The sequence below is a fragment of the Montipora capricornis genome, chromosome 13 (assembly GCF_036669925.1).
Source record: "Montipora capricornis isolate CH-2021 chromosome 13, ASM3666992v2, whole genome shotgun sequence".
Lineage (NCBI taxonomy): Eukaryota > Metazoa > Cnidaria > Anthozoa > Scleractinia > Acroporidae > Montipora > Montipora capricornis.
This window is the reverse complement of record NC_090895.1, coordinates 25,694,561-25,721,388: the sequence shown is the minus strand read 5'-3', so window position 1 is coordinate 25,721,388 and position 26,828 is coordinate 25,694,561. Positions and strand designations below refer to the sequence as shown.

Here is a 26,828-nt window from a genome sequence, read left to right as displayed (position 1 = left end):
GGGAAACCCCCAAGTCACTTCGGTTAACCAACAGGAAACAGACGTATTCTAGAGTATTACAGGTAAGAGCTTTAGCCAGTGCTCCCAATAATTACTGCACTGCAATGCTCTCTCCATTACCTTAAGACTGTCGAACTCTTAAAATGCAAGGTTAGCAGGAAAAAAGGCACGAACATTTCGTTATACATCTTAAGCTTAAATGTACTATTAATTAAAGTCTTATTACTATTTTGCTTATAGCTTAATTTAAAACAAAAACCTACCTTTGACAACGGCACATTGGACATGATATCCTTCGCCGATCCATACTAGAATAAAATTTCCAGAAGTTAGCGTTGTTTTCATCAAAACTGTGAAATTGAAAGAAACTATAGCTTCAAAGCGACACCAACCTCAACTGATCCTGAGCTAAACGGAAGAGGTTGATAACTGAATCCCTTCTTGACATTTTCTTCCGTAAGTTCATCCTAAAAGTGTTGCAGGGAAATTAATCATCACCCAGTTCTAAATGTAGCTTCATGAGCAAGACATTACCTCTCTTTGTTTACTATCTTGTGGATAGACATCCGGCTGGCCCAAACGAGGTCTTTTGAGAGGACGAGGGGCCGCCATCTTGACATCAAGAAAATGTCCCTCTACCTTTGAAGCCGCTGGAGCCTGGGAGCAAAAGGGGACGAAGTTCTCGTGTCGTCCCCGCGTGATCGCCCGCGTGGTCGCCCGCGTGTTCCATGCCTGCCGTACAGTGGCAAGCGGTTATCGAAAGGCGTATGCGCAGTAAGGCAGGCAAGACGAAAACAAAGATGGCTGCCACATTCCGTGCTTTGAACTGTCTTCGAAAGCTGAAAGCTGGCAGCTTGAGATCTCAAGCAAGGCTTCTTCCCCAAGTAAAAGTCCATTCTTATACGAAGCAATAATGCTCGTTTCTCAGGGGGTTATATTTATCCCTTTAATGCCTTTTAATCGCAGATTTTGAGTGCTCATGGCTGCCAACATCAACAAACTAGAGATCTATCTATCCACGAACATCACAGTATGAAGCTGCTTCAAGAGGCAGGGATACTTATTCCTAAGGGCGGTGTTGCGAAAACTCCTGAGCAAGCTTATGAAATAGCTTCCACTCTGGGTGAGGATTGTCGTGAATATTAGTGAGAAGTTGTAATGGTGAAAATGAGGAAAAGCGATCAGCGATGATGACAATTGCAACAGTCCATACATGTATATCGATGATGACAACCGTGCACTGCTCAACTCTGTCCTTAGTCAAAGGAACGAGATGACTCCTTGGCTTTGTTCGAAGAAGACCTTATGTTTTCGACTGACACTCCAGACTTCTCTAATAGCACCTCTCAAATGCGTTCGCAACCTCTTAAGAAAGAAATTAAAGCGTCCATGGAAGGAAAAACCGACAAGCAAAAGAAAATCTATTTAATTTGTTAAAGAAACAGATAGCAAGCCTTAAATCTGGGAGTGCAAGACTTTTGCTCTATCCAGGCATCAGAGTTGACAGGCACAAAAATATTGACGATATTGATGCCATGAGTATTTATGATAAAGATGGTTGTGATGAAGAAGAGTAAGGACAAGAAAAATGCACATGGTTAACGTGAAAGTGTCTTGATTTTTCTTCTGCAGGAATTGATAGTGACTCAGACATGGTAGTGAAAGCCCAGGTTCTTGCAGGTGGCCGCGGAAAAGGCACTTTTGAAGGAGGGCTCAAGGGAGGTGTTAGGATTGTGTTTTCGTGAGTAAAAAATGGTTTTTTGTTCTTGATATGCAATGTACATAATAAAGGGCTAAAATTTGCCGAATACCCCGCAACTTATTTACATTTTATTGAATAACAATAATCTCTATTGTATTCGGACTCATTCTTCAAAGAATGCTGCCTAGGGGCCACACTAATGGTCGGATGCTGCGAGATATTCTGCAATAAATTTTGCTCATAAATTGGGTCTGGTATGAGTTCCCATGAAGTGTGGTAAATGTATAATTTGTGACCCAATTGCAAAGTTGAACTAGAAAAAATAAAGGTGAACTGTGGCTTACAGTGAAGCCCTAAACTTAAATGAAATTAAAAGTAATTTCTTAACTGACCACTCCCCACAGGTGCTTTTCAGGGTCAATGAAACATTAATGATACAACCGAACTGAACAATTTTAAGAATCTCAAGCAGCTGAAGGCAAACCACTTGGCTTTTTAGAGGCGCAGCCGAGAAGTTGAACCAAAGGCCACTTGGAACAACTTCAGCAACTGACCAGAATGGGTCTTGAGCCTGGCATCTTTGAATCTCGTGACAAGCCCCTGGCCAGAGTGTACTTAGCCACGCTGCCTCTTGGCCACACCAAGACCACTTGGCCATACTTCAGGACTTGATAACAATAATATTTTTAACCATGATTGTTGGTGAATCACAAGAAAGCCAAAATATTATATACTATAGCTGATGAAAGTACTCTTACATATAATGTTGAAATGCAAAGGCTGTCAAAAAATGGAAAAACACAAATTAGGATTTTCATTTCATTTCCCTCAAAAAGGTGTGTACCAGGCTTTCTTTATACATACAGTAAATGTACATTTATGAAATTTTCATAACAAGCCCTGCCCAACTGCAGGTATCAAAATGGATCAGAAAGTACATGTAGGAGGGCTACAGTGTAAGTGTTTTTCAATTTTCTGGATATTCCATGCAGGCCCAGAAAATTTACAAAGTCGTAGATGAACTGATCATTATTTTTTCATTAATATTAATAATTTTTTATTATTTTATTTTTGTGGCATTACATGTAGATAAAGTAAAATCTATTAAGGGCGCGTTCGATTGACCGTATTCCAGAACAGGAATACATGGAATAGAAGTTAGAAATCCTTCGTTTTTACGGAGATTCACATTAAAATTATCAAACACTTGCTAAAATGCTATTTTAAGCATATATTATTATCCTTGTTACTTCAAAAGCGCCAGAAATACCGTTTTAAATCACCACTCGGCTTATTCTTATTCCAGAATAGGGTCAATCAAATGCACCCTAAGTGTCATTCCCAGGAGTCAATGGGTACAAACTGCTAAATTGCATTCACCGTCATTTCCTCCATTTTGTTAAAATAATAACAGTGTATTGCCACTGAGGTGTTGTCGCACATTATTTTTCAGAATAGTTTTAAAATAATAATATTTTTGTCATTGTAGACCAGATGAAGCAAAAGAAATGGCATCAAGAATGCTTGGTAAAAAGCTTTTCACAAAACAAACTGGAGATCTAGGGAGGATATGCAATGAAGTTAGTCAATGCTATTTTGATTACACTCCATGTACTGTATGTAAGTTCTTCATTGGTAAATATTATAACTTATACCTGTAATAGCACACAAATATATATTTTTTTCATATTTTTAGGTCTATATCTGTGAAAGACTCTATGCAAGAAGAGAATATTACTTTGCAATTGCTATGGAAAGAGCATTTAAGGTATGGACAGCATGATATACACTAAAACAGTGGATGGCATTGTTTATTCTGGTGACCATGGTGACAACAATAATACCAACGATGGTGACATTGACAACAGAGCAAGTTTCAATCGAGTGTCGTAAAACCAAAACCAAAGTTATTACTTTGGCCAATCAAAAAGGAGGGAGACAATCCAGTAAACCAATCAAAACTTGAAGTAATCACACACATCCAACACAAAGCGTGGGAAAATGAGCACACATGAGCCACGATTGGTTTTGGTTTCACGTTTGATTGGTTGAAAAAGTGGCGTGAGAACTATGAAGCAATCATTGAGTGAAGTAATGCAAAACCAAAGCAATTTGCTAAGGACATGCGCAAAACTGTGAAAGTGCCTCTTTAATTTTTTGACCATTTTGTTCCTTCAGGGACCAGTATTGGTGGGAAGCCAGCAGGGAGGAGTGGATATTGAACAAGTGGCTAAGGATTCACCTGATGCCATTGTCAAAATGGGTGTTGATATCATGAATGGTTTGTATCCAATATTGATTGCATCATCTTTCTTCCTTTCTTAATTTGTTAAAAGTTGTTGTCTTCAGGTTGTGAGGTTGAAACTCATGATGTTGATTTAATGGGTGCACGGATGGCGCAGTGGTGAGAGCACTTGCCTGTCACCAATGTGGGCTGGGTTCAACTCCCACACTCGGTGTCATGTTATGTGGGTTAGGTTTGTTGGTTCTCTACTCTGTTCCAAAAGGTTTTTCTCCACCAAGTACTCTGGTTTTCGCCTTTACTCAAAAGCCCACATTTGATTTTATTTGCATTAATTTGTTGATTTCAGTTGACAGTGTCCCCAATTAGTGCTCCGACGCTATAACGACTACCAGGAGACACTTACAGTAAATAAAGTTCCTTTTCTTTTTTTTAATCTGTCAAGTGCCACACAACCTTACACAATGTATCTACATGCTCTTGATAAAATACATGTACACTGTGTCAGTGTGGCACTGTCAGTGTAGGGGAGTACAATGTACACTGTACATGTAAATACCAAAACTATTTTATCACAATGTATGTGGATATTTAGCTGCTCAATTATCATTTTTATCCCCTAGGTCTGTCGAAAGCGGACGCCACTGAGTTTGCGAGAAAAATGGGTTTTAGTGAGGCTTGCATTGATCAGGCATCAGACTGGATGCTTCGGCTTTATGAGTTGTTCATTGGAAGAGATGCGACAATGATTGAAATTAATCCGATGAGTGAAGATTTGCTGGGTAGAGGTAAGATCATCCTAATTCACTTTTGTTTATCTTTTTTACAAATAGTAAGACACCTTTGGATGAGGCAATAACAGTTTTTCTTTTGTTGAAAGACTGTGCGCCTGTGTATGTTTTAAAAAACTATTATTAGTGTTGAGGAATTTTGGTCAAGTAAGAATAATCTATGAAAAGCAATCTATCATTTGAATCATTTTTCAGTTGTATGTATGGATGCCAAGCTGCTTTTTGATGATAACTCAGAATTTCGACAACCTGAAGTGTTCACACTAAAGGATTGGTCGCAGGAGGATGAGAGAGAAGTGGAGGCTGGGCAATCAAACTTGAATTACATTGGTCTGGATGGAAGCATCGGGTGTCTCGGTAACTTACATTACAGAGCTCTCTAGGGAAAAGATCTATTGGACCATAGTCACAAGTCATTTGAAGTTGAGAATTGCATAACTTTTGTTTTCCTACTAAAGCACAAGTCATGTGAACCAAGCCATCTTCAGACGTAACTTGGTCATTACAGGACATTGTACTTGTACATGTACCTGTATATTGCATGGTGCAAATTTTATGACATGACCTAATAAAAAGTCCATGCGGCTCATTTCAGGTTTTGTAACACCTTTAAAATTTTGCTACATGTAACTTTACACTAGATTCAATTTAAATGACTTGTTATCAATACATTTACATTAATTATCATAATGGGAGGCATTTCTTATTCCTTTTTTTTTTTACTGGAATAGTGTTATCATAATTATACCTGTAGGTACTTAACCTTCTCCATAAGTCAATATAATGTACATGGAATATACATCTACAATGTACAGTACATTGTACACTGTATTAACCTGTTGATCCCTCGGCACCATAGGAGGCTAGGGTGGCCTCAGTTGATGAGTAAAATTGTCTTGCATTAGACAGAGTAAAATCTGTTAAGTCTCATTCACAGAAGTCAATGGGTTAATGCCAAGGACATATTTTTTGACTTATTAACCCATTGACTGCTCAGGCACTCTAAGATGCCGCCACTTGACGAGTAAAATTGTATGGCGTTAGACAGCGTAAAATCTGTGAAGTCTCAATCACGGGGAGTCAATGGGTTTTAAGTGATCAAGACAAGCCCTGGCCCTTTGCTTGATGTGATATCATCTGACTTGACACAGTGTACAGTAGCAAGCCTTGTTTGCATAGGGCTCAACATTGAGCAAAATGGTACTCACACAACTGAAGGAACTGAATTGGAAGCTAAATAACATTAATCACTTTTAGGCTCAGTCTCCAGCCGAGACACCCACGGCTGGAGACTGAGCCTACATCACTTTGTACATGGTTCGTTTTCTTGCTGTCAGCAGAATGTTTCACAGATCTACAGCTCTGCATTGTATTCCCAGAACAAAGTTAATGTAAGTTTGTGCTTGTTATTGTTTTTGTCAGTAAATGGTGCTGGCCTGGCCATGGCAACCATGGATATCATCAAACTCCATGGTGGTGAACCAGCAAACTTTCTGGACATTGGCGGGGGTGCTACAATAAATCAGGTTAAAGCTGCCTTCAAAATCATCAGTGAAGATAAAAAGGTCTGATACACTCTTATTTCTTGTAAAAGAAAATGGCTTTTTGCAACATTAAATATGTGTAAAAATATGTAAAATTATTTGGCCCTACTTTTAAACAAAAAAGGAACTCATGTAGACTTATTTCCTGAAAGGTAACTATCGTAGGTTATTTACCTGTGTGTACAGTAATATGCAGTGATTGTGTAGGGTTGCACAACTTCGATTGACTCTATAAATTCTTGACTCTACACTGTGCAGAATGAAGTGCTATTAGTTTTCAGCTATTCTCTAGTCTTTCGCAGTGAAACAGTCAAAATCGGGGGTGTGGGAGTGTGGAAGATACAAACTTCCATTGATCTCAGCCTGGTTGTTCAAAAGCCGATAAACTTAATCCAGGATTAGCAAAAACTTTGATTTCATTTTTTCAACTTTATGGTGCAGGTTTGTTTTGCTTATTAATTTTTTGTTTTTCAATTTTACTTCCTCTAATGCAAAGTGGTGCCGAATACAATGTATCAGCATTGAACAGCATTTGGGAGTAGAGGAATAAACTCCTTGGTTATCTTTTAATCTGGGATTAGTGTTAATTGGCTTTTGGAACAACCGGACCCAGGACACTGCTAGTCTCACCATGTGACGACGACCTTACACATTCATTGTGAACAGAACTAGGAGGCTCAAGATTACTGTTGGTCTCAGAGTAGGTGTATCAAATCCTGGCTCTGCCAGCAAACTGTTTCAGACTAAGAACATACATTTGTATTCCCTTGGTGTCTCTCCATTCCCATGGACATCATGAGAACAATAATAAGTCATTGTAATTGGCTTAAATATTTAGTAAAGTCATTATTATTCTATATTGCTTAGAAACATTAACCTACTTTATCTATTTATTTTAACATCAATAAGTATTAAAGTATTATTATTATTATTATTATTATTATTATTATTATTATTATTATTATTATTACACTGTATGTGATGGAGAAGCAAGACTGTGTTGCTTCGTAATACCGAGACTAGAATACGTTTTAATAGTGCCAGCCCTCGTAGTTTTTTTCAACTTAACATATACGCTGTACAAGTAATTTGCAACAGATTACTTGGCCAATGTGAAAACTCTCTTTTCGTTCCTTTTTGTAGGTTCATGCCACTCTTGTCAACATCTTTGGTGGTATCATGCGCTGTGACATAATAGCAGAAGGAATCATTGCAGCAGCAAGGGAACTTGACCTTTCTATACCTGTTGTTGTTCGACTACAAGGTTCTTTTTTTATTATGGACTCATCTCAGTGAACATTGTTAGGGACATTGCAATTATTTGCTCAAGTTAAGGACGCTTTCCATTTGACAGAACTGACCAGCCAGGCCATGCATTTGGAAGGGCTAACTCTACAAAGCATTGAAATGAACACACTTCAAGGATTATTTATACTCCTCCAGAAGAATGTGGATGTGGCCAGCCAGTTCTGACAAACAGAAAGCGCTCTAAACCAATGCTGAGGCTCATTAACATGTACTTTGACTCAGTTGTGCAACTACATGTACACTGTACAACGTAACATACGGCAAGTGTTTTTTTCTCTTTATGAACTTATCTCAGTCATTATTGTTCAAGCCAGAAATGTTTGCTGAACTTAAGTCAATGCTGCATGTGATAAAAAGGATTTTCAGAGAATTTGTGTGCTGTTGTTGTTGCTCTTTAGGAACGCGAGTAGATGATGCTAAGGCACTAATAGCTGCCAGTGGGTTGAGAATTATTGCCTGTGATGACCTAGAGGAAGCTGCTGAGATGGTGAGATATGTGATCATTAACTAGTTCAAGTTCAAGTTTATTCTTTTGCCTCAGTACAGAGCATAATATTTGAAGTATTTAAAGAGCTGATGGCGAGGAAGCCTAAAGGAAACCACTGGGTTTGAATCTCCGGATGGGAAGTTGCTACACCATTATGTTGATGTTTATCTTCAACAGCATCATTGTCGTCGTCGTCATCATTATCGTTATGGTAACATTAAGGGGGCTCTGTCACGAAATTAAACCAAATTCAGCGACTGGAACTGGCAACCAAATCAAGCGAAACATAAAAATAACTACTTAAAACATTGAAGAAAGGTTTGAATAAAACAGTAAATACCAAAGATGGCAGGGATGGTCAAAACTGAAGAAGATTAAAATGGGTTGTGATTGGAATTTTTGAAAACTGTTCAGCCTAACAGTTTTTTAAAGTTTATCTCTGATGTGTGTAATTTAAATTTTGTATGCATGCACAACGGAAATTTTTTTCAACACGAAGCTTTGAGTTGTGTTGTTTTAAAGTTGCATGGCGAGTAGGGGTGAATAATACACCCTTCTCCAAAACGGCGGCCGAAAATTCAAATAGGTTCAAATTAAAAACGTATACCAGCACTAGAAAGAACACCTTTACTTAATAATTAACCCTGCAAAGTTTCAGCATATCAGGTGTATTGTTAGCTGAGAAAATGTAAATAAAAAATGAACAATTTACAGACGTTTGTTTGACTGGGGGTATGGCGTATACCCACAGTCATACAAACTTCTGTAAATTTGTCAAATTTACATTTACATTTTCTCAGCTGATATAACACGTAATACGCTGAAGCTTCGCAGGATTACTGGGTGCTCTTTCTATTTCTGATATCAGTTTTTCATTCAGTTCAATTTTAAATCATTGAAATCCGTTGCCACCATTTTGGGGAAGGGTCTATCGGTAACGTTGCACAAAATCAACTGCACTTGCGTGACACAACCTCTTTAAATTATATTGATTGAAACAGTACGCAAAAATCGTGACTTTTTTTTTTCCTTGCTTCCAGGTTGTACGCGTCTCCAATATTGTTGAGCTTGCACGAAGTGTGAAAATGAAGGTCAACTTTGAGCTGCCAATTTAACCAGTCCCACATTCCTTTGAAACAAAAAGATCTTGTTAATTTTATGTCTTGTATTCTGACATTACAGGACGCTTTCTTGGGCTTCACTTGTTCCTGACATTTTTCTTTGTGAATGTTAACTCTCAGAAAATTCGGACCAGTAACATTTTCTTCAATTTTCGATCAGTTGACAGTAAAGGAAATATTGATAGATGAATGAATTATACTTGTCAGAAAGTGAATTGTCCTTTAAAAACTGTTATTCATGTTTTCAAAATGTCTATTTATGTCAGTGGATATTCCTAGTAAGGTCTTTACCTTGTTTTAATCCAATAGATAAGGGACAAGCTTTATTCTTTCATTTCATAAATATCTTTTAGATCTGTACTTGCCAAAGTAAATTACTTCTAAGAATATACGCCTTGAGCAATATATAACTGTTGTGAATGATTGTTTACAGAGGAGAAGCATTTAGCTTCCAAGCCACTTTATTCAAGAAACTTTGCTTTTAGTAACACCTTGAAAACCTCAAAGAAACAGCGCTTTTCGGTTACATAGCGGCTTATTAATCGTCCTCATGAAGAGGGGGAGGGGGGGGGGGATGGCGATCCCATTTCCCAGTTCAAATTTGGACAAAATCCCATTCCCAGTGGCACGTTTTCTTAGAAATCCCAGTCCCTAACCTGCTCCTAACATCCCAACCGCAGGTATGATAGGGAAAATATAATTTTAGAGCATCGATATGTTGTATGAAGCAGTTAATGATAAGTCTCAAAACGACATATGAGATTACTGAAGAACGGAGGCAATAAAGACAGTGCAAGGTATGGTACAGTCTCCCGTTTCTCTACGTCACCTTCAGAGTCGCTGTCATCATTATCAAACATAGGTATCCTTACCAGTTCTTCTCGGAATCTTCGCCCTCTTCACTAGACGCAAAACAATGGCTCGGCCGAAAATCTTGCAAATTGGTAGGGTACGTTCAAGGACGTTAAAATCAGTTCCTGTGCCTGACACATTAGGGACTTTAAGATCTACGACGACGACGGTCGACGAAAACGTCACCTCAAAATATAACTTGGCTCTATTATAAGTCTTTCGGGATTAGTCAATCTCGTTCACGTCCTACAATATGGGCGAAGTATCCTAAAAAGAAATTGGTACGAGTGGTTTCAGAGTGAAAACAGAGAATGAAAGATTCTCTGTTGCATTCTTACGTTGTCGTCAAAACCTCAAATTTGGTGATTTCACGTCGTCGTAAGCAGAGGCCCACTAACTTGCTAAAATCCGTGCTGCACGTGCAGCACGATTATTTATGCTCTTTTAACCAATGATATTATTGTTTTGTGGCGTTGTCGTAGTCGTAAGCGTCGTCGTTTCTTAAACTCTCTAATTACCATGGCGCCTTGCCCAACGTCTCATCTGAGCAAATTCTTTTCGAGCGATTGCAATGGTTGCAGTGGGTTTAGAGAAGTCGATTCGTGCTAGTCAAGCCTTATTAGAGATAGGGATGTTGTAGGCAGTGGGAAGCTTTGAGGTTCAAAAACGACTCTGTTAGTATCAGGAAGGTGCTCACTCTCACATGGCAGGGTTAGGACTCTTTATCTCCCATTCCCAGTAACAAAATCCCAGTTCCCAGTGATCAAATTTCATTTTCCTACCGAAAAATCAGGTAAATCCCAGTTCCCATTTTACCCCCCCCCCCCCCCCTTCTTGCGGAAACTTCTCGCGGATTTTTCTTGGGGTATATTTGGGAGCTTAATTCAACATCGATTCAACAAATCTATTCAACATGTTTCAAAACGGTTGAAAGTGGGCGCTCAAACGGAATAAGGCACATTTATCCCTAGAATAGAGTTCTTACACCTTTGAGGAAGCTGCCCCTCAAGGATATCTGTTTATAAACATTGCTTTTTTAATTCAATTTTGCCCCTTTCTTTTCCCTTTTTTTCGACATCCAATGACGCTCTGGCCCGGGTTGCTCGAAGCATGGTTAGCGTTAACCAGCGTGAAATGCCATTGAAACCTATAAAATTTGGATACCTCTTAACCTACGGTTAGCACTAACTAAGTTTCGAGCAACCGGCCCCAGTTGGTTGGCACATTAATGACAATAGGTGACGTCAACGATATCTTCCCTATTGTATCCTGGTCGGATTACCTTCACCTTAAAGTCGTTTCCAAGGAAACGAACCAAAGAGAGTAACCTTGGGTTTTAAATCGTCACGAGAGCCAAAGTGCGTGCTCGTGCCATTCCTACTCCACATTTCCCATCCCATGCAGAGCGAGCCCGCTTTCCCACGGATCCACATCGTTGCATCTCTCTGCTACTGTTTCCTCCAAATTGAAGTGTTTTGATATGGAGCGAAGCCTTGCGGTTTTCGTAGTTCTCTTTTCTGCTTTTACCTTGTCTGCTGGAGCTGGTGAGTTTTAATTTGCTCTTTTGTTCCTAATTAATCCATGAGTTAAAGACTGGGCGTGGGAATCCTGCAATAAGATGGCAAGTCTGCAACGTGTTTGATTTCTTAACAAAGGTTCCACGTTAACAAGGGTTCTACGTTTTTAGATTTGATGAGTCTCGCTGGAGAGAAAAGCAAAGTAACCTTCGTTCAAAGTGACACCGTATTCAAAACCAACAGAGGAAACCAACGTTTCCTCCAAATGAAGCATTAATTAAGCTGAGAGAGATGTTTTTCACACAGCGCGTATGATCTAACGAGCTATCTTAACCCCCTAGTTCTTGATTCAATGAGTTGAAACCGAAGGCTTTGTGCACTGACGGAAGGCCGGTAATCGATTAACTAAGCTAATCGGCAAGCGATCAAGTGATGCTTGTTTCAAAAGCTTCTGCCCGCTGGAGTTGGGTATGACAGCCATAAAAGGGCCAAACGTATGTGCAATTGAATGCCTTTGGGCCAAATGCAAGAACCGCAATACTACAACCAGCTGGAAACCGGACGGAACAGCAGGAAAATTTCAACAAATTCTTTTGATTTAAAACCCATAAGGTAATTCTAGAATAAAGTTTTAAGGTGGATCAGTACTTAAAATAGTTCCGCGGCGAATAAGTTGAAAAGACTTCGAGTGACGACACTATATTTGACAGTTATTGATAATTACTTAAATTAATTGGAATATTGTTCGTCAGTTTAAGAGGAATCGGTGCGGTAAATCCGCGTTAATTTAGGCTGGGACACCTGTGGTTCTCTTTCGAATTTGAAAGGAACTTAATTTATTGTATCCCCGTCGGCAAATTGCATTAAACTAATGGCAGCCCTTTTTTTCTTTCTTCTCCGAAAAAAATGCAAATCTCAGGGCCGCACTTTTGTCTTGTTGTCGATAATCTCTTGCTTTTTAACAGCTTGTTTGTGCACGCAATTATTTTATTGCCTTAAACGTTTGAAGATCAAAACGGAATTGAGCTAAGAAAAGAAAGCATATCTACTGCTCGAAATGAGAGCTTAACCGGGTTTTATCCCCAATGAAATGGACATTCTCTTAAGTCTATTCCTAATGTTAAGAAAGAAAACAATCGATGGGACCCGTTTTCGCTATGAGAGAGAAAAATATCTTTGTTTATTCGGTATCCGATATTAAGTAGAATTGAGCTCTTGCTGTCATTCATGGGCTGAATAAGTATTGTTTTTCTTGTGTAAACACCAGTTATACAATGAACGACAGCCATGGGTGTGGTCCTGAAAAGAACTGTTATTTTTGACTGGCGCCGACATCCCGAGCAGCAGTCATGTTCAGAGTAAACTGAAAATGAAATGTCATTAACATTAAATATTTGTTACGGTTGCGTTGTAAGACGCGATTTTACGTAATGGCGAGCATGTTCTTAATCTCTCCCCTAAGCGGTTCCTACTTCATGTATCGCCGTGAGATATACCAATGAGAAACCAATGTTTACTTTTATCAGTCACTTCTGTTTCTCAGTGAACGAATTGTAGCAAACAGTGTTAGCAACTTGATACATTGCCGATTACACAGTGATAGAGCGGCTTTCAATTGTGTCGTAAAACAAATAGCAAAGTAACTACTTCGACCAATCACAGCAGATGCAAAAAGCGCAATGAACCAATCCAAATCGTAGCATTTCTTTCTCACATCACTACTTTCATGCAGATTGCATTACAAAGGACCTATGAGGAAAAGCCATCCATTATAGAAGTGACCTTCAGATATTACGACAATTGAATTAAAATATATTTTTTCTTTATAAATCGACAGATATAATGCTGGTGTTGAAACTGAAAGAAATTTTCTAAAACTACTGTCGATGTGAGAAGTGCAGCTCGAAGTTGGATGTGTCAACAAACTCCATCACGTTTAAAGAGAATTCATGCTTTCCCCTACCCAGTTTTGCTTGCTTTAAAAATCAAAGAGTTGATAAACCATGTTTCAGTAAAATTGTTATCCTGTTCCTAAATTCATTCATTTAATTTTTTTTTCCAGAATCGTCGAGTGATGGAGAGATGATAGTGAATTCCACAGCAAGTACGTATGATTAGATCACAGCGCGCAGATGTTAATCGACTGTCGGAGAACTAAAACTTCCTCGGGCTCATTATTAAGCTGTTTGTTATCGATTGCCACACAACCAAACCCAGTAACGACAGTAACGACAAGGCAATGCAAAATCATCTTCAGCCGCCAAAAACGCTGTAAAACACGTGACCTCTATAATAGCCCTTTCCACGGTTTCTGACGCCATCTAGTTAGAGGGCGCGGCTTAAATTACAATGAACGTATGAGATTTGGGCCGACTTCAAACCTCTATAACTCCCGATGTAAAAAGGCAGATTTCACAAATGTTAAAATATTTTAGGTCATTTTATTGATGTGATTCACTCAACGGAAAATTAGATCATTGCACAAGGCACAAGGTCTGAAAATTGGATATTAGAATCTTCTCATGTCGCTTTAAATTTCGCGGGAATTTGCATGCACAATTTTGTTCACAGTGGTTTACATGTGTATGAAATTTACAAACTTCGTTTGTGGTCGTTATAGCTTGATTCTGATCGTCATACTTCACGAAAATAATCTTAATAGAAGTGCTTTTTGAGAGATGTTCTCGCTATCCACAATCGACACAGAGTCGCCTTTACAGACTGACGACCGATCTCACCCATTAATCGCCATTAGCTGACACCAAAGGTAGAATTGTAAAATCTAAGCTATTGAGTTCCTTTTTACATTCAAACAATTAAGAAACTACATGCAGACAATTAAGAAACTCATTAGAACTCGGGAATAAAATGAAACGCGCATTTTTTTTCGTGCTATAGAACTTGGAATTGTGTGCCACAACGAGTACATCGAGGTAACCGTTGAACGCAAGAACTACCCAGGCCTAGAGGCTAATGGCAGTCATCTCGAAGACGAAGCTTGCGTTCCCGGATTTAAAGACAAGGACAAAGTGGTGTTCAAGTTTGGGCTGGATGAATGCAAAACCGAACAAGAAGAAGACGGCGAAGCAATTTATTACAAGAACAAAGTCATTGCTATTGTCAAAGATGAAGATGACCACTCAAACATCACTCGATCAAATACCAGAGTGCTTCCCTTTCAATGCTCGTACAAAAAGAAGGCACGTCTCTCCAAAGTGCAGTTCAACCCTCAATACACTTTGTTTGTGACAGACGCAGGTAATATTAAGGGATTTTTCCAAGACGATTTTGCCCGTCGAGATGAAATTTTTGGGTGGTTAAAGAGGTATATTATGGGATTTGAAAAAGTAGAGAATAGAGATAGAGTTTAATTAAGGACAACTATCCTATAACGGGACTGGTAGAAAATAAACGGTTCATTGTTATGTGCTCACGTTGTCGATAAAATCGAAAATTTGGTCATTTCACGTTGTTTTGTGGAGTACGTCAAAGAAATGTACTAAAAAGCTTGCCGCACGTGCAACACGACATTTTCCCTCTTTTAACCAATGGCATTCTTGAACCAATGACATTCTTGTCTTGTGACTTTGCCGTTCTTGTAGCTGTCATTAGGGCCGTTTAGAGAAAATAAGCCGCGGCTAACTCTGGCCGCGGCTTACGTAAGCCGCGAACACCCCGTATAAATGGTACAAAATCTACGTTCACGGCTTTCTCAAGCCGCATCTTATCCTGGCCTGGGAGTTTATACTCGTATAAATAGTTCCTTTCGCGGCTTACGTAAGCCGCGGCTAACTCTGGCCGCGGCTTATTTTCTCTCGTATAAACGGCCCTATTGTTGCGTAAATTCCCTAATTTTACCTTTACCCTTACCTTTTTTGGTGTATAGCAACTTAGTAATAAAACTGAAGAACTGAAGAACTTTCGTACAAGTGTGCAGAGCCTGAAGTTCGATTTTCAACTGACGGTTTTTCTTTTTGCTGTCGCCAATCCGTCCTATTTGCAGCGACAGTTGGCGGTTCTTTGAGAGCAGAAACATAGTTAATAGAGGGGAATGGTTTGGAAGCTCGGCAAACCGGCATCAAAGGAGCAAACAAAGGTGCCAAGATTTAGGTTGGGAAGTCCACTACCGTGCACAATCGTTTGTTTTGCGCGCAAAACAAATATTCATGAAATACGTAATCAACACGTTCCTATAGGTTAGTTCCTCAGAGTTGAACGTGATTTGTTCACCCGTTCCGCCATAGAGGTTGAAAGAATTGAATTGAGTGAAAACACTGAATAAGGCGCAAGCTCCAAATCAAAAAAGCGTTTTTTGGGGGTTGAATCTATGAATCATTGTCGCTGCGATGTCACAGAGAGAAATACTAAGCTTTCGACCCCATTGGGGTCTTAAATACTCTTTTTCTTTGGCCATTTCATTTTCATCAGAAAGAACACACAAACAGCGGTGACAAAGATCTGATATTAACGCATAATTTCAAATGATGCGTTTATATCTGATATTCACGGTCACCGCTGTTTGTGTGTTATTTTATTGGGGTCTTGGCACCGTGAATTAGTTGGACCGCTTGAACCTGGTTGCTGGAAGCATGGTTAGCGCTAGACGTTAAATACCATGGGAACCGATAGGTTAGCGCTAACCAGGCTTCGAGCAACCGCTGGTCAGGTCACAGATTCGCAAGCTTAGTAGTTCTCTCTGTATATTGCAGAATTAAAACTTTCTAGCATCAAAACTTTCCAGAGTCAACCGAAATTGTATACCTTTACCCAATTAACCATTGCGTTGTATTCGTTCATTAATTTATTCCGAATTAATTCACTGTTGATTTTATTTGTGTTATTGCAGCTGATTACGGCAATTTCACTTATCGCATGGACTTGTACACCGACAAGGACTACTCCTCCAAAGTGGACGAGTTTCCGTTCTTAGTTGGAATTGGTCAGAAGCTTTACTTACAGAAAAGTGTGGCATCAGGAGATTCCAAGCTGGTTTTGTTCCCGGATGAATGTAAGGCAACGCCCTCTCCAGATATCAATGCCAAGCCGGACCACGTGATCATCGAAAAAGGGTAAGTAATGGCGCAAAGTTCATTCGTTCACTCAACCCCCAACCTCCCCTCCCGTTTCATAGCGGATGAAATTAATTAACAACAACAAATCTTTATTTACAACAACAATACGGAGCATACAGGTCTGACCCGCAAATAGCCTCAGCTAATCTAGGCGGGTCAGTAAAAAGTGACAGCGAAAATGATACATAAGGAAAAATGAGAAAGGCTAAGCGAATATGGTAACAAATGGGATAACAAAACTAGATGAAGGATTAAATGATTTTAAGCCAAAGTAAAAGATACTGTGGGCTAGGATCTTAATTTATACTAGTAGACTGAACTAAGTAAAAGTTTAATCTTTCAAGTAATCGTGGAGACGTCTATATACGAACCCTCCTCTGTCAAGACCGAGGACAGAATACTTTGAATAGTACTCTTAAAATATTTCTTTGGTAAATCTCTAACGTAGGCTGGTAATCCGTTGTTGAGCGAAAAGGTCATTGACATTCACAGAAACAAACCGACAACAAACAATTACTCATGTGCGATCATGTGCAAAAGCAAGGTCTAGGCCGAAGATAATCTCGTACCCAGATCTCACTCTGTCACTGGAAATGTGAGATCTGGTAAAGTTCGACAGTACACCATTTTTCATTGGCTTCTAAAAAAAGGTTGCGGCAATGCAATCTACGCTCCGATTGGCTTATTTCGCGGGGCACTTAATGAAGGTTTGGTTTTCGCAAGCTCATGTGCTGTTTTGAATAAATGTCAGTTGTGCGGAGGAAAGTTTTGTTTTTTCCGACGCCAGAAAAGCTTTACAGTTGAGGAAAATCATTTTAAAGATTTGCGACGTTTGTGTAAATGGTACCGACGAAAACCCCACGTACCCTGCCACTCGAATAAAGTTCTGCGTAGCTTGCTACGCGGTACGCAGAAACTAATAAATTCAAGTTGAAGTATGTAATTTATTCAAAACAATGTTTCTCGTTCTTAAAGCGTGACTCGCGAATTAAGTAGTGATCAATTGTGAATTTTACGGTTATATTAACTACATTTTTCACGAGATCGTGTCAAGAAAATAGCACTCGTTGCAGTGATTAGGTCTAAGCACAACATTTTCGCTTTCAATTTACGGTTTGGCTAACTACACTTTTCACAAGATTGTGTTAAGAAAATAGCACTCGTTTACTGATTAAGCCAAAGCGTTAGTTTCAGTGATTAGGCCTAAACCCTCTTTAACATTTTAGCTTTCAATTTACAGTTTGGCTAACTACACTTTGTACGAGATCGTGTGAAGAAAATAGCACTCGTTTATTGATTAAGCCTAAGCGCTCGTTGCAGTGATTCTGAGTTGCTCCAACAATTAAACAATCTCGACCGTTCAAAAACAATCGCCTGTAGCGCTTCTTTCTGCTTCGGCTTAAGTTTAAGGTTTCCTTGTCCTCTACCCAAAAGAATCTCTTCAAGAATACTCTCGAAATCCGTGTTTATTCCGCAAAATCACCCAAAAATCACAACAGAGAGTACGAACATGCGCGGTGATAGAAAAGCCCGTATTTCGGGCCTCGCTGGCACTGAGCATGCTCGAAATCGAACTTTACCAGATCTTCCTTCCGTATGACCGTGGAAGATCTGGGTTCGAGATTAGGACGAAGATTGAGGAGAGTGAATAGGTTTCCAACCCCACACATATAAACATGAACCTCCTACTGTTCATCGGCTCAATATGTCATGTGCTGTTGGCTGTTTTGTTCATTAGTGTATTTACCGACAACAAAGTATACTTTTCTCCTCAGTTTTTCTAATCGTGTATTTTATACCGGTTTAATGTCTATAATTAGTTTGATTATCAAGTGCGCAAAAAAGATTCACGTTCACTTTCACGTTGTCTTATGCAGCTGCCCACGTGACAAAACTCTGGAATACGAATACAAAACGTCCGCCACACAGCGATTCAGCATGAACGCGTTCCGCTTCAAAAAGGGCTATGATGACGTCTACATACATTGCACTCTGAGCGTATGCCGTTCAGACAAACCAGACTCCAAGTGCGTTAAAGGATGTGAACTGGATGGTAATAACACCAGAAAGAGAAGGGAGATAGCAGATGATTACCCCGCCAGTCTATTCCTTGGACCGATAAAGATAGAAGATCGAGAGGACAACAAAGGTAGGGCTTATCCCAGAGTAATAAAAGGAGATAAGCGCCCGAGCCACTTCCTTGACTTGGGTATAGTTTGCTAGCATGCTTTCAGTTATGTGTTTTGTCGCAACTTGTCAGCGGTCCCACTCTGGGGAGCTAATTCGCCGCTGATGACTCCATCAGCTTCGCATAATCACTTGCAACAAATAATAATAGAATGTTTTCACATGACGTCACGGCGGATATATTGTAGGAGTGAAATACTCTTTTGGGAATTGAACTATATTTTTATGAAAATTCTTCGTTTTGTTTAGGTATGCAAATATGGCTGCTGGTCACAGTAAGCGAAAAGGAAAATCTTAGACAGCAATGATCAGAACCAGGTTGCTGACCAGCGGTTTTCGTTAAAACAATGGTTTGCTGGGGATGCTCAGTCCCGCGGGCTCAGAAAACCTGGTTGTGGTCATTGTTATGTAAGGTTTTTCATTAATTTGTGACCTTAACCCGGTATCGAAGCCATTCCCCTTCAATTCTTTTACCACCTTCTCCTTACTTTTACCACGTTTCCCGTCTTTTAAAGCCAATAAAAAAAGTGAAATTTCAATTTCGTTGTAAAACCAACGCAATGTATCTGGGACGATTTTTGAGAATAAATAAAGTGGAAAAGCTTGTTGAGGTGATAAACACTTTCAAATTCCTTATCGAAATTCTTTATCGTTTCACCCAGCCGTGGACTTGCCTGCGTCTAAAGCCACCGAGGACAGTCCCCAGATGCTGTTGTTCGTGGGTTTGCTTATAGGAACTCTTGGGGTCGTTACAGTGGGGCTAGCTGCAGCAGTTATCTTTGTTGTCCGGAGGCGTGGGAGTTCAAGAAATACCACCCCCTTGCTGATACTCGACGCTGAGTAGATTTCCAGGTCTAGAGAGCCCACAAGTAGTTTCCCTTCTCTGTTTTTCTCTTAAAGATAAGCATGCACGTTAAAGTTAAAGACAGTCTTCATACACTTTCCGGGAATTTCAATATTCCTCGAGGGAATTTATATCGTCCCGGTGAAAAGAATCCTAAAAACTGTTGGCAGTGAGCTGACGTTTCAACAACCTGATCGGAAGTCATCTTCAAAGTCACGTCACGGTTGGAAATTCAAGCGAATGAAAGATTAATAAATAATTGAGTATCATCCGCTTAGGTTGTTTAAACGTCAGTTACTGCCAACAGTACTTCTCAGGACTCCTTTCACACAGACGATCAAATTCCATCGAGGTATGTAACTCCTGGGTTCAAACCATTTTCTGTTTCAATTTTAGTATTATTAGATCAAACAAACTACAGTAGATCAATCGCTTCCTTTCCTTAGTAGAATGTCAATGCTTGCATTTAATTCACACTCAATCTTCTTCCTTACTGGCACATTCTTATGATACTGAACAGGAGTACCAACTGGAGACTCTTTTTGGGATAGTACATTTTTTTACCTTTCTCTCTAGCGTTTGTAGTCAATTTAGTTTGCAAAATAAACTATTAAAAGGTACAAAAAACTTGCAGCCTTATGTCAGATGCCTTAACTTTAAGTGAAACGTAACTCAAGTAAAACTTGCTTCTTATCGAAAAGATGATACTGAAATTATTATTATTATTATTATTTTGAAATCTACATTTCATCTTAATTGAACTGGTCGAGTATAAACTTTCACTTCGGTTCAACCGTTCAAGGCAACCGGGCATGTTGTCACAAGATACTGAAATTCTGGGGAAAAGTGCTCCGTTCATTTGACGCAGTTCAGTTATCGCCTATAAATGTGATTGTTCTTGGTGATGAACTAAGATTTCAGAGCGTTATTCAATTCACAGCCGTAGACCGAGCAAGTTATTCGGACTTTGGCCAATTAGGGAGCTTAAGCACGCGCGTTTTTGAAACGCGGACGGCAATCGAAAGAGAACATTTTACGTGCCAGGACAGTGGTGTCTCCCCGATTTTTATAATTATCATCTCTAATGGAGAGAATATACTTAGCATTGTAATGTAGTTGTGTGAAGACAAATTAAAAGGGGAAACAGCTCACTTCCGGTTGCCGTCCGCGTCTCAAAAACGCGCGTGCTTAATCTTCCTATTATAACGCAAACACGCGCTGCCGCCACTCCCAAGCGCGGGAAAATACGCTGTACTGATTGGCTGAAAGTGTGGCACAAGATTTTTAGCCAATCACAAAATGCGAGGCTGCAAAACCAAGGGAATCGCTACATTACTTTCGTCGGAGCCGTTAACTTTTATCAATAGGTTTTCAAACACATGACCTTGAAGCTTGTAACTTGCAACTCTTTTCCTTGGAATAAAGGTGGGGATTTTAGGATACCAATTTTATGCCCAAATATGGACAAAACTAAGATCAAGGCTGCACGCGCGGAAAAATGCACGAGCTATGTTACAACCAAATAAAGAAATTTTTAAACTAAAAAAACCCCAGCTCTGAACCAGAGTTCAACGCTTCCAGGTCGTGAGCTTCTGGTTCTCATGACCCGTTGTCAAACAATTAGAACAGCTTATGTCTCTCAAGCAAATCAACACGCATTTTAAATTAAACTAGAAAAGAAAGACGACATGAATCTAAAACTAAGCAGATTCTGAGAAGTATCACCAAGTTTTCGTGCATTTAAGAGGGGCACCTGTGGTTAAAAATCAAATCCAGCTCTCTCTTTAAACCTTTCCTTTCGTACAAGAGTCAGTGGTACTGAACAGAGAGAGAGAGAGAGAGAGCCAGAAGAATAGGGCACTTTTGTAACTAAAACAGGGAACTTTTGTAACGAAATTAGGGAACTTTTGTAACGTAGGGAACTTTTGTAACGTGTATAGGGAACTTTTGTAACGTGCTTAGGGAACTTTTGCAACTAAAAGTAGGGCACTTTTGTAACCATCGTATAAACGTGATTTCTGACAAAAGAGCGCGCTAAAGAGGCTTCTACTGTTATGCATTGTAGTCACCATCTGCCTCCTTATTGGCTAAAAACTTACAGTTAAGTCTGCGAAAGAATGCGACTTACAGATTTTTAACTAATCTGCTAGTAAATTAAAGAATAATCTATAGATTGCGCTGTTTACATCGCGTTTTTGTCGTGTTGTCGAGCTTTTGTTGCGCGGTTTCATTGTTGGCGGACTGATTTTTTTTTTTGCGCTGTTGTCGCGCTATTGTCGCAATGTTGTGGCACTGTTGTCGCGTTGTTCTCGTGCTTTCAAGGCGCTTTTATCGCACTGTTGTCGCATTGCTGTTGCGTTCTTGTTGCGCTGTTGTTGTGCTGTCGTCATGCTGTTATTGCGTTCTTGCTGTACTGTTGTTGCACTTTTATTGCGCTGTTGTCGCGCTAGTGTTGCGCTTTTGTTACGTTTTCGCGCTGTTGCTACGCTGTTATTGCGCTTGTGTCCCTCTGTTTTTGCACTGTTGTTGCACCCCTTTTTTGCTCTTTTATTGCGCTGTGGTTACGTTGTTGTTGCGCTGTTAATGCGTTGTCGTTGCGCTGTTGTCGCTCTGTTGTCGCAGTGTTTTTGCTCTGTAGTTGCGCTTTTGTTGCGCTGTGGTTGCGTAGTTGCGCTTTTGTCGCTGTTGTTGCGTTGTTGCTCTGTTGTCGCGCTGTTGTTGTTCTGTTGTCGCGCTGTTTTTGCTCTGTTGTTGCGCTTTTGTAACGCTGTGGTTGCGTTGTTGCGTTTGTGTCGCTGTTGTTGCGCTGTTGTGGCGTTGTTGTTGCATTGTTGTTGCGCTGTTGTTGCGGTGTTGCTCTGTCGTCGCGCTGTTTTCGCTCTTTTGTTGCGTTGTTGTTGCTTTGTTGAGCGCTTTGGTTCCTTTTTTACTGGGTTGCCTATGGCAAACCCAGTCGAGGTCTGCGTTTAGTTTGTTTGCCGTGTCGGTAAAAGTCTCGCCTGTCACTCCCCTGGTAAGTGGTGTCTTTGTGCATAGAGCCTTCTGCGCGTATTTTCTTAGGATCGAGAGGGTAGTGGAACTGCGTAAATTTCTCTGGTGGACACAGTAGAATCATTAACTTAGCCTGCAATGGCGTCGAAAGTCATGTAACGCGAATGGCGTTTTAGTGGATCCTTAAACAAAATATACCCTTAATAATGGAATAATGGAAAGTCAGTTGGATAAACTAGGCAGGAATCTCAAAAGCGACGAGTACTGGACTTCGACAACAATCTATCGCCCGTCGAGACGAAATCAAAGTGAGCTGTATTTACCTGAAGTACATGGTAATTTGACACGATTGAGTTTCTTTCTTCACGCACGCAATGAAATAGGAAGAGGTTTTCGCCTGTAAGAGCAAATATGTTGTTTGTTTCAATAAATTTTTCGCTGGAAAAGGATTCTGTGGTATTTTCTGCCTTTGTGAATTATAATATCATGTTGTGTATTGAATTTTCGAGCTTAAGGTTGAAATGTGATATGGGAGAAGTTTTTTAGTATTGCTCTGTAAGCAGGAAGGGTTCACAGGCCTGTTGGAAGCGTGCTTGAGTTTCAACAAAATGAGCCCCAAAATCAGTGAAAACTTGTGACGCAGATGAATAATTAAGTAGCTGCTATTTCCAAAATGATGGAATTACCTGGTGATAAATAACGTTGTACGCATCTTGGAGAGTAAATTTTGACTTTGCATAAACAAGAGTTGGGCGATTGTGATCTTTGTTTTGACTTCACTCATTTCATTGTCAAACTTTATAACACTTGACAGAAAAAGAAACTTACAAAAACCCGGTATCTTGCCATCATTTGACACAGATGCTTCACTGTTTGGCGACTAAACATGCCGCGGTAACTTAATCACGGCGCCCGCTGAATTCCGGCCATGTCAGTTTCGATTTTGCAATTTACTTGAACGTAGCAAAAACCTCCCAAAATGTTTGTCGCTGATCGTAACTTTTTATATTCTATATTCACGGTTCAAAATTAATGTTGTTTTCATGTCGTAAATATTTTAGTCTCGATCGACCGTCCCGGACACTTCCTTCTGCTCTTTCTAAAAACTGTGTATCAGTAGTTATTTGCTTTTTCATCAATATTTGTTTTGCATAAAGCAAGCTAACAAAATCTGTACCTTGCTGAGTTCGCATTTGTTAGCGTTAATAGTATTTTCGGTCAGATGCTTCTGTTCTTTATGAGGGGTTTATTGTTTTGGTCTCCCATCCTAACACTAACCCCGCTCAACAGAACTTTACTTCAGTGAAGTTTAGTATTACAAAGATGTCAGATGCTCAGAGGGCACACTTGTGGTGAAAAGAAGTTGTGAGGGAACTTGAAAATTATCAAAATGTCAGCCCAGAAGCCAATGTTTCTCGCTTCTCTTTTATTTGTTATTCTTCAGAGACTGGAATGCTGTATTTCAATACCACACAATTCAGTGCCTTCTGATTTTCTGTAGCACGTACCACAGGACACCCAGTGTATGCTTCACGGAAGCATCTCGTTTTCCTTTTAATTCTTGCTCAACCGTTTCTATTCTTTTTCTTTTCAGATGACAAAGTATCGTGGTATCAGTTGTACTTTCCTTCTACAATGTGTTCCAATTAGACCTTAGTCTCATTTTCAGATTTCCTGGAAAGTTTTCCTGCCTTCGTCTTACCGCATTTGTTTTGTAAAGGGTTTTTAGCTCTTCTCTTTTTTCCACCCAGGTTACTATGTGCTGTTCATTGAGATGAATACAGGCAAATATTTGCAATAAATCTAGTTTTAAATTTTAAATTCCTTCCATTGATTTGTGATTGGGGAGCAACTACCACAAGTTAATTATCAGAAGTCGTTGTAATTTTTTCGAGCACGTGACGTAACAGAAAGTGGTCTATGGCGACGAAATAACCATTCCTTTCAAGAAATAAGATGCAATTTCCATTTACTCGTTTAACACAATGGAAATAAAAAAGGATAACTTTATTTCAATGCAACTTTTAATATGATCTCTTAAGACTGAGCACCCGAACAACATAATAACGCTAATAACAATAAGTTAGAAAACTCAATAACAGTTGTCAAAATGAAATATGACAGCTTACTTTCCTTCCAATCAAAATGTTACTTAAGCCCCAGCCAAACGATCGCAACATGCCAACACAACATATCGCAACATTGTTGGGCGCAACATGTTGCGTGCGTTTGGCCATCTTGTTGCGACATGTTGGGCGTTGTTGGCTCAAATTTGACCAGTTTCAAACTTGTTTTCCAACAACACCCAACATGTTGCAACACATCGCAACACGGTGGCCAAACGCACGCAATATGTTGTGCCCAACAATGTTGCGATATGTTGCGTTGACATGTTGTGATCGTTTGGCCGGGGTTTTAGGTTAATTCACCCCAGAGAATGCGACTTACTAACAACAAGATCGCTTTAGGCTACATGCACTTGAAAAATGACTTGACGCTCATAAGAACAAGTTGAAAAAAGTCAATAACAGTTGCCAAAATGAAATATGACAGCTTACTTTGTTACTTTGGTTAATTCAGACGCGTAGCGTCCCACACGCATATACGCACGTGCGTATTTAGCATGCGCTTTTTAGCAGCGTTTTTCGTCGAAAAACGCTGCTGAGCGCATGCTCGAGGATCCAGAACCAAAACAACGTGTTTGCGGCTGGTTTAGTCAAAATAAGGGCAAGACGCTTTGTTCTTTGTTTGTATTCACACAACTTTTTCGAAAAAGAAATAATGAACGCAGCATTTTTCGCTGAGTTTACTTGTTTCTAGATCTTATGTACTTGTGCGTAGTCGAAAAATACGACCACGCTACGCGCCTGTAATTTACCCCCGAGGATGCGACTTACTAACAACAAGATCGCTTTAGGCTACATGCACCTGAAAAATAACTTAACGCTTGTAAGGACAAGTCGGAAAAGTCAATAACAGTTGCCAAAATGAAATGATGTGACAACTCACTTTTCACTATCTTCCGCCATTTAAAACGTTACCACAATGTAGGTTAAATTATTCCTGTGCATGCGTCGTTCATATTTAATGCGATTGACCAACAACGATAATAACAGCAAAGTTAGATAACTAGTAAGAGTTGCCCGCAAAATGAAGTGATATGACAGCTCACTTTACACTATCTTCCATTTAAATTGTTACCGAGGTTACATTATCCCTGTGCGTGCGTCGTTCATATTTAATTCGAGTGACCAACAACGATAGTGAAAGCAACTTATATCACTAATAAGAGTTGCCCGCAAAATGAGGTGATATGACAGCTCACTTTATACTATCTTCCATATGAATTGTTACCGAGGTTACATTATCTTGTGCATGCGTCGTTCATATTAAATCCGATTGACCAACAACAATAATAACAGCAAGTTAGATAACTAATAAGAGTTGCCAAAATGAAATGATGACAGCTCACTTTACATTATCTTCCATTTCAATTGTTACCGAGGTTACATTATCCCTGTGCATGTGTCGTTCATATTTAATTCGACTGACCAACAACAATAATAACAGCAAGTTAGATAACTAATAAGAGTTGCCAAAATAAAATGATACGAAAGCTCACTTTACACTATCTTCCATTTCAATTGTTACCGAGGTTACATTATCCCTGTTTATACGTAATTCGATTGACGAAACCTGTCATTTATGAGGCGTTCATCAAACAGCGACAGCACTTCATGCTTTTCATCAATTGTATGCAAGAGCTTGAAAACCTGCTTGGTATGCTGTTGACTGGTTTTGTGGTCCACCTTCCCGCCATCGGCAGACTGAAGCCAAGTCTCGAAGCCGCGAAGCTCATAAGGCATACCATTGTCTGGTGTTTCTACCGACTCGTCATCATCGTCATTTGTTTCTTCGTCACTCCTGATCACCTCTACTTTTATGGAAGGAAACGGACACTCCAATGGATGGCCATCGCATCGAGTTGACCTAGGTCTTTCGTGATAAGGTTTTCGGTATGCATCCTTCACATGTCCTCTTACTTTTAACATGGCCTCTTTGTAATCTTTGGACCCTGGAATTAGCTGGTGCACTTTCTTTAAATGAGGGGGAAGACGTTTCACTAGTGAGGTACACCCAGGAAGGGGACAGTAACGATAATGGTGGTAA

General features: G+C 39.7%; 3 protein-coding genes across 3 annotated transcripts in view; 2 read left to right on the top strand and 1 right to left on the bottom strand.

Annotated features, from left to right (window-relative positions):
* LOC138028579 (mediator of RNA polymerase II transcription subunit 12-like protein) overlaps nt 1-638 on the bottom strand; it is a 55,997-nt gene extending 55,359 nt beyond the window's left edge. Inside the window, exons 1-3 of the mRNA XM_068876172.1 lie at nt 535-638; nt 393-467; nt 264-308 (exon numbers count right to left, since the gene is read on the bottom strand). Coding sequence (XP_068732273.1) covers nt 264-308; nt 393-467; nt 535-612 — 198 coding nt within the window. The 5' untranslated portion in view covers nt 613-638. The remainder of the gene's footprint in view (nt 1-263; nt 309-392; nt 468-534) is intronic.
* A 144-nt stretch (nt 639-782) lies between these two features.
* LOC138028291 (succinate--CoA ligase [ADP-forming] subunit beta, mitochondrial-like) lies at nt 783-9,602 on the top strand. The gene is made up of 12 exons (XM_068875776.1): nt 783-884; nt 967-1,123; nt 1,633-1,741; nt 3,192-3,282; nt 3,399-3,470; nt 3,881-3,983; nt 4,568-4,732; nt 4,931-5,092; nt 6,158-6,300; nt 7,423-7,543; nt 7,986-8,074; nt 9,115-9,602. Exons 1-12 carry the CDS (start codon nt 801-803, stop codon nt 9,187-9,189), a joined length of 1,371 nt encoding a protein of 456 aa, XP_068731877.1. The 5' UTR covers nt 783-800; the 3' UTR covers nt 9,190-9,602.
* A 1,835-nt stretch (nt 9,603-11,437) lies between these two features.
* On the top strand, nt 11,438-20,294 carry LOC138028531 (ZP domain-containing protein-like). Its single transcript, XM_068876115.1, has 6 exons — nt 11,438-11,591; nt 13,627-13,668; nt 14,463-14,822; nt 16,411-16,633; nt 18,514-18,785; nt 19,486-20,294. The coding sequence occupies exons 1-6, from the start codon at nt 11,528-11,530 to the stop codon at nt 19,665-19,667; spliced, it is 1,143 nt and encodes a 380-aa protein (XP_068732216.1). The 5' UTR covers nt 11,438-11,527; the 3' UTR covers nt 19,668-20,294.
* Nucleotides 20,295-26,828: the final 6,534 nt, after the last annotated feature.

What these genes read in the sequence shown, in the direction of transcription:
- LOC138028291 (XM_068875776.1), top strand. Translation starts at nt 801, where the DNA reads ATGGCTGCCACATTCCGTGCTTTGAACTGTCTTCGAAAGCTGAAAGCT. An exon ending in AAGCAAGGCTTCTTCCCCAA is followed by an intron (nt 885 to 966) that starts GTAAAAGTCCAT and finishes TTTTAATCGCAG; the next exon opens with ATTTTGAGTGCTCATGGCTG. An exon ending in GGGTGTTGATATCATGAATG is followed by an intron (nt 3,984 to 4,567) that starts GTTTGTATCCAA and finishes TTTATCCCCTAG; the next exon opens with GTCTGTCGAAAGCGGACGCC.
- LOC138028531 (XM_068876115.1), top strand. Translation starts at nt 11,528, where the DNA reads ATGGAGCGAAGCCTTGCGGTTTTCGTAGTTCTCTTTTCTGCTTTTACC. An exon ending in TACCTTGTCTGCTGGAGCTG is followed by an intron (nt 11,592 to 13,626) that starts GTGAGTTTTAAT and finishes TTTTTTTTCCAG; the next exon opens with AATCGTCGAGTGATGGAGAG. An exon ending in TTTGTTTGTGACAGACGCAG is followed by an intron (nt 14,823 to 16,410) that starts GTAATATTAAGG and finishes GTGTTATTGCAG; the next exon opens with CTGATTACGGCAATTTCACT.